The 7195-nt window shown below is 30.3% G+C and overlaps 1 protein-coding gene across 2 annotated transcripts in view; it reads left to right on the top strand.

Moving 5' to 3' along the window:
- The first annotated feature begins 1789 nt into the window (after nt 1-1789).
- The window catches only part of AlaRS (alanine--tRNA ligase, cytoplasmic), a 37004-nt gene continuing 31598 nt past the window's right edge, over nt 1790-7195 (top strand). Inside the window, exons 1-3 of one of the 2 annotated variants that reach the window (XM_087160831.1) lie at nt 1790-2123; nt 2445-2596; nt 6140-6328. In XM_087160831.1, coding sequence (XP_087016957.1) covers nt 2450-2596; nt 6140-6328 — 336 coding nt within the window. In that variant the 5' untranslated portion in view covers nt 1790-2123; nt 2445-2449. Of the gene's footprint in view, nt 2124-2143; nt 2330-2444; nt 2597-6139; nt 6329-7195 lie in introns of those variants that run through there. The other variant, XM_087160832.1, reaches the window with a different exon arrangement.

The following is a 7195-nucleotide window of genomic DNA, read 5'->3' as shown; positions in this document are numbered from 1 at the left end:
ATACATTTTTTTCTAAAAAGGTGAGAAATGCGTGTTTAAGAAAATTAACACAGTAATTGATTCCGCATTTCAAACTTATCTAATAAAAAGATCATCAGAGATCATTTCAATAGGAAGCAAATAGTTACATTAAAAACTAAACAGTTAAGAATACTTTACCATCTAGTTGCGTATTTCGAATCTTAGCAGAGGAAATGGCGGCCAGGCTTTTACAACTGAGCAACCTTCACGTAAAGTCAAGCACTTTACGGTAGAACAGTTTAACGAGGACCGATACCGCGCAACCTCGGTACCTCTGTAGGCTTGGGTCAGTCACCTGCTTATTTAACACTGTCAGTAAGACTGACTTTGGTGATCTATTGGAAACCGAGTCTTACGATCAGTCCATTGGACGTTTCATGGGTTTAAATATTGTGTTGGTCACGACCATGTAAGCTAGTTATTTATTATCTTAATTATCATACGACCATTTAAACCAGTTATTTATAATCTTAATTATTATACGACCATTTAATCTGGTTATTTATTTTGACGAGCATTTGGAGACTCGAAATGGTAAATTCGTGTTAAGGGCCATTCAGCCTGCACCAAATTTCATGTTGCTGTCGTTTGACAAGAGCAGAAAAGTTAAAGTACAAGTCAGATGGGACCGAAGGCTTGGAGCACAGCCCTGGCCACATCTCCGCCTTTCTCGGCATGAAGGGTGTCATGGCAGCAGTTGAGGTCGATGTTGAAGAGGGTCGAGGCAACAGAGATAAAGTTGTAGAGATGCCTCGGATCCAGCTGAGCATCCGGGCAGTGCCTGCAATCTGCTTAGGTTCTAGAGCCGTCGGGCATGATCTTCATACCTCTCATGTGCCCCGTCCGCAATCTGCTGATTTTAGTGGTAATTTCACGGTCAAGATTAAGCTGCGAAAGGCACCATCTTCACCGAAGTCCGCCGCGGAGCTGATGTTTTGCGACGGCATTTGCTTCGAAGCAAGTGGTTTTCTGCACTTGTCATAGAGGGTTCTCCATTGCCTCGAGAGGATGGACTTCTACCAGTTGGTCCGCGGAAGCTATTTTATTTCCCATCTTCAAGCCACTGGAGAACCAGTAGAGGCATTCCCCTATCCGCCACTTTGGGGACGATCTCTCTAGGGGTTACAGGCTCCCCCGAGAGCCGAATCTCATGCAGTGAAGGAGCATTCCCACCGAATACGGTTAGCTTAACTCCGATCACCGTCGAGAGAAAAGAGGAACATGAAAGGTGAGTTTTAAAAAGGTTTTTATTGTTGTTGTTGTAGTTCATTTACGTCGCACTAGAGTTGCACAATGGGCCATTGGCGGCGGTCTGGGAAACATCCCTGAGGATGATCCGAAGACATCCCATCACAATTTTCATCCTCTGCAGAGGGGATGGCATCCCCGCTTCGGTAGCCCAATGACCTGCACGCGAAGTCGAGCACTTTACGGTAGCACAGTTTAACGAGGACCAATACCGCACACCCTCAGTCCCTACGCAGACTGATCCAAGTAGTCACCCATCCGCACACTAACCGCAGGCAGTGATACTTGATTTTGGTGATCTGCTGGGAACCGCGTCTTAACGATCAGTCCATTGCGGTACTGTTTTTAGAGGGAAAATATATTTCATCATTCATATCAGTTTCCCATATTTTACCGACGGCTAAAGGAGCTGCGGCAACAGTATTCGGTGTGAATGAGGCTCCCTGAAGAGCCTTTCTCACTGCGGGTGGAAAAATTGCGTACGTGAGTTTTGAGATTAGAGTGAGCCTAAATGGCGAAATTTTAGAGGGTAAATATATATTGCATATTAAGTTAACATTTACAACTCCGAATTTCTCTTTGTGAATTTCTCGTATACAATGATAACGGTTCTTTAACGAAATGGGAAGTTACAAGGTGATGCAGTAAGCAGTCGAAATCATAACGCACATGCGTAACATATGTTCAGTTGCAATCTTCCCCTTTTCATTCAAAGTGTTCGTTACTTCTTTTTGCCTCAACTCAGCAACTTCGGCGCAATGTGTTCGTTTCTTTTTGACTTGTTTCTTTTCCGAAAAACGTGTTGTTATGAGTGGACTTGTCATCTCTTTATTGACCCAAATACATTTATAAAGGTACCAATAAAGATTTCCGAATGTACATAGAAAAAATTAATTGTATTTCATCACTTATTTCGCAATCTTATTTTCTTCTCAATCTTATGCAACAATCTAGATTATTTAATCATTACTTATCTTTGCATCAACTTTCAAATAGCTTTGAGTCTATTTAATAAATTTCGCCTCATTTAAAAGTTCTGCATCTTATATTGGAATAAATTGTTAGCATTAACTCATCAATTGCATATTTATGTTGATTAACTTCTAACTTTTACATTAGTTAATTTAATGTTGTATTTACAAGTATTTTTTTGTAAGGTTTCTCATTGTTTGCAGGCAATATGAATACTCAATTGACATCTAAGGAAATACGCCAGCAATTTTTGGATTTTTTTATCAAGAAATATGAGCATAAATATGTTCATTCGTCACCTGTCATTCCACATGATGACCCCACTTTGCTGTTTGCTAATGCCGGAATGAATCAGGTTTGTTTTTAATTTTTGCTTTACTAGCTTAATGCGACATTAAAACCAAACAATACAATACTGTTAATTTTTGCTTGTCGCAACTTTTTTTCTGTATTAATCATAAGTCTGTATAAATTAATACTGAATTGAAGAAATGATTTTTAATTATGTACCAATATTATGGTTTTATCTAGTATCATTTATACTGTTGTACAACAACCTTGCTGTTTTATCCTTGGAGTTATAACTTCCTGACCGAAAAATTTAAACATCTTTTTGATTTGTATATACTTATAACCAGGGTTTGTTGATTTAAATCAGCTTGATTTAAATCACGATTTAAATCGAATGATTTTTTTAAAAAAATCATTGATTTAAATCAAAAAAAAATTTTTTATCTATATATATTGATTTTAAAAGTCAAAAAACAGTGTTTTAAATTTTTGATACTTTTATTATTTTCTTTTCTTAGTATTAAAATTTAACTTAAATAAATTGCTGCATTAATTAATTTTAGTTAATGAAATTACTTTTTTGGTGTGTGTTAAATTTCAACACATTTGAAATTACATTTTTAAAAATGTTTTGATTCTTGAGATTGAAAGTACAGATTAAAGTAAACATTTAATGCTGTCTTAATATAGACTTGCATAGCTGTAGAAAGTAATTAATAAACATGAATATTTTTCAAAAAATAATACAATCAATGCTAATTAAAATTCTACCTTTTGAATGAAAAAGCGTGAATTAAAATCTACATCATATTTTATTGATGGAAAATGTATATTTCTGAAGCTGGAGGTTATGTTAAAACGAAATTACCCTAATATGCCAAAAACAGAAAAAGAAAAAAAGACCGCTGATGAATTCAGATGTATTTTTCCAAATATAGTGTCATTCTTCCCTTTCAAACTCTTTCAAAGTCTATTTGATGCAGTAGTGTTATTAACTGGTATTTTTTTCTCATAATTCGTTTACCGTATCTTTGACATAATCAGACTTTCTGTAAAGAAATTTTGTGAAAAAAATTCCAATGAGTAGATAGATTTTCTAACTTTTTTTTTTTAGCTTAACTTATCTATTTTGATATAGAATTAAAAATGAATATTTTAATATTAAAATCTATAGATTAAATATTTATTTATTATCTGCTACATTTATTTTGTCATTTTAAAAATCAAGAGGAAAAAAAAGAAATCACAATTTTAAATTAAAGTTATGGTTTGCTAACTGAAACTTTGTTTTAATAGTTAAAGTGCAGGGGTCTGTCCAAGCCAAATTTACTGCCATTTAACGGTACCTTTACAAATTCAACTTTAGGAAAAATGATAGAATAATCACACAAAATACTTTTTCTTAAAATTTTATTTTTGTGTCTCGTAAGAAACGATAAATCCATATTTTTACTATATTTGTGTTGATTTTTTAATATAAATAGGTACCTCTCAGAAAAACCCAGACAGACCCCTGAAGTATTCTTTAAATTCTCTATTTAATCTAGTCTTTAAATTTTAATCATGCATTTCTTTCAAAACAGTTGCTACGCATTCAAAGCCATGTATTATAATGAAAAATTATTTTAGTTAGAGCTTCTAAAACATTGTTACAACCAGGGTTGGAGTTTTTGCCGGCAAAAAGGGGTTTTTGCCAGGACAGTGGCAAAAACCTGGTAAAAACCGGCAAAAACTGGTAAAAACCGGCAAAAACCAAATTATCTAAATTGCTGATTAAATATTATTACAAAATACTTGAAACAAATTTAAATCAATCATAAGGAATAATAAGTTTGATACATTACATGAAAAAATTATTTTTAACATATTAATAATTAATATAATGGTAAAAATTTTTAAAAGATTGAAAGTTTGTGATCTCTTTTCATTTTAGAATCCTAAAATAAATGTTTTTTTACAAATAAATAAATATTATTATTTGCATAATATTATTATTTATTATAAAAAATTATTATTTGTACAATAATTAACTACACATATTGATAGATATTTTATGTTTTAAATAAAAGATATATTAATTTAAAATAAGTTCATTTCACTGGAAAAAAAAGAATAATCACAAATTTTCCAATCAATAATGTTTTAAACTACTAAAATGATATATTATTACATAATCATTTAATTATGGAATAATAATTTTGTTAATTTTTTTGTAATTATTGATATTTATAGTATATATTTCAATTTTAGGAATAATTTTGTATCAAAAATGTGTTTTTGTCCTCTCATCTTGGAAAATATAGGTTTTTGCCAATTTGCTTGGCAAAAACCTGTTTTTGCCAGGACGGTTTTTACCGGTATTTACCATGGTTTTTTCCACCTGTGGCAAAATCTTGCCAACCCTGGTTACAACATAGTTTTAATATTAAGTTAATTTGATTAAACATTTATAATTTCTTTTAATCATAAATTAAAGTTCTTACAGTGTATTTGAATAAAAATCAAAAAAATCTGATTTAAATCAAAAAAATCTGATTTAAATCAAAAAAAATCTGATTCTTTTGATTTTTTTTAAAAAAATAAAAAAAAAATCACGAACCCTGCTTATAACAACAGATCTAAAATCGTGTAGGACATATTTTTTCAGAATCATCATTCTCCAGAAAAACTTGTTAACACTTAAATAATACCAGTTTTTAATTACGTATTCTTTTTCTAAAGAAGTGTCTCTAATGCTTATAATTTGTTTTAAGTGCATAAATTTTGTTTATAATTAATTTTTTAAAAAAATAACATTGTAGCATCTCTTTCTTTGTCTATGGGTACAGGTTCTCCAATGTTACATCATATCAAATGTTTCTGCAAATTTGGTAGAGAGATCAATTTCAAAAGACGTGTATAATTTTGAACTATCCTTTCTGTTGCCTTCATAATAAAGGTCATTCTTTTTCATTATCGTAAATTTGCTTCGTTCTTATCATGTTGAAAATTTGAAATTACTGCATAGGCAGGTTACTTTCATGAATTTATATAAAATGCATACTTATATACACATAATTCAGCACAGAAAAAAAATCATTTTTATCCTCCCTTTTTAATAGAACTTGTCTTAAAGATAAAAAATCATTGTTATTAATGACTCAAGAAAAAAATTAGTATTTAAGCCTAATATTTTATGTGTTACTTTTTCTTAATATAGGTGTTGATCAATTTATTTAAAAACCTTGATTGTTCAATTATAATTCTTGTTTTCAAAAATCTTTTTTTTTATATTTTTTTTTTATAGATAGAGGTAGATAATTCTAAATATGGAAGTCCAGGGTCCTAATTTTCAATCTTGCAGAATCACTCATCTGTTATGATTAGAGGCTATTTTGAATATTAGATTTTGTAGATAAATTTTCTTACGAGGTATTTTCTTTTCACAATTCATAAAAATCAGTAAAAAGATAGACTGAGGTTTTAAAAATATCTAGTTTTAATCTATATAAAACTTTTTTAGTATGAGTATAGTGGAAATTAGTCTTATGCCAATCTTGTGTTATAACTTTCTTTGCTCTTAAATATTAATCTGAATGTAGAATAACATTGTGCATTTTTCTTTCAGTATAAACCCATATTTTTGGGTACCGTGGATCCAAGTAGTGATGCTGCAAAATATAAGAGGACTGTTAACACTCAAAAATGCATACGTGCCGGTGGAAAACACAATGATTTAGATGATGTTGGAAAAGATGTTTATCATCACACTTTTTTTGAAATGTTAGGAAACTGGTCTTTTGGAGATTTCTTTAAGGTACTTTTTGGTGATACTCGTAGTGGAAATATTCATAATTTTTTTTAAAATTCTATTCTAACTTAAATTGAAATTTTAAAAAAATGTGTGTTGGAAAAGAATAATAAACAGTATAAAATAGAGCTATAATGGTATTTGTCAATTATAAGGGTCATGTTTTGGCCGTTTTTTTTTCTCTCGTTATTAATGTTGCATGTATTCTCATGAAAAGTATCAATATTCTTCCAATTTAACTTGTTTATATTGTTTCATTGATCCAAACAACACAGTCACAATAATTTTTTCAATAATTATTGTGTTTATTGTTCTCTAAATTATCATTCTCATTTTTTATATTATCAATTGTAACTGAGATTTTCGCATTTTATCCGTATTATTATCATTGACAGGGTGCGTAGCATTTTTAAAAACTGCTTATTTTTGATTTAAAATTTTTAAAAGCCTTAGAGGTTTTTCTTTGCTGTGTCGATTGTCTTCATAAATTACAATAAGAGCATGATTTTTCACAATTTTCGCTGCAATATTTATCAGAAACTAGTTATTTTATCATGATTATGTAAAGTTTTTGAAAATAATTTTGCATATTGTTGAATTTATGTTTATAAATTAAGATTTTTAACTGATAGAAAAAAATAATTTTTATTACTGCATATATCTTAATTATGAATTTTTTGTAAAGAGATTAAAAATAATTTAAGGTTCTTATTTTTTGTTGAAAAGTCTGGCTATGTACCCTGATTGATTATTGCAACTTTGTTTTTGATACACATGTGTATGATTCGAAAACCTGTCTAAACTAGAATCTTGTGTTATACTATCATGTAACTTGATTTTCTACTACTTCATACTAAACTATCTTGTTTTGTA

This window comes from Parasteatoda tepidariorum, chromosome 4 (genome assembly GCF_982258835.1).
Source record: "Parasteatoda tepidariorum strain Cologne lab strain chromosome 4, Ptep-v5.0, whole genome shotgun sequence".
Taxonomy (NCBI): domain Eukaryota; kingdom Metazoa; phylum Arthropoda; class Arachnida; order Araneae; family Theridiidae; genus Parasteatoda; species Parasteatoda tepidariorum.
The sequence above is the reverse complement of the archived record's forward strand: the minus strand, read 5'-3'. Positions and strand labels throughout refer to the sequence as shown.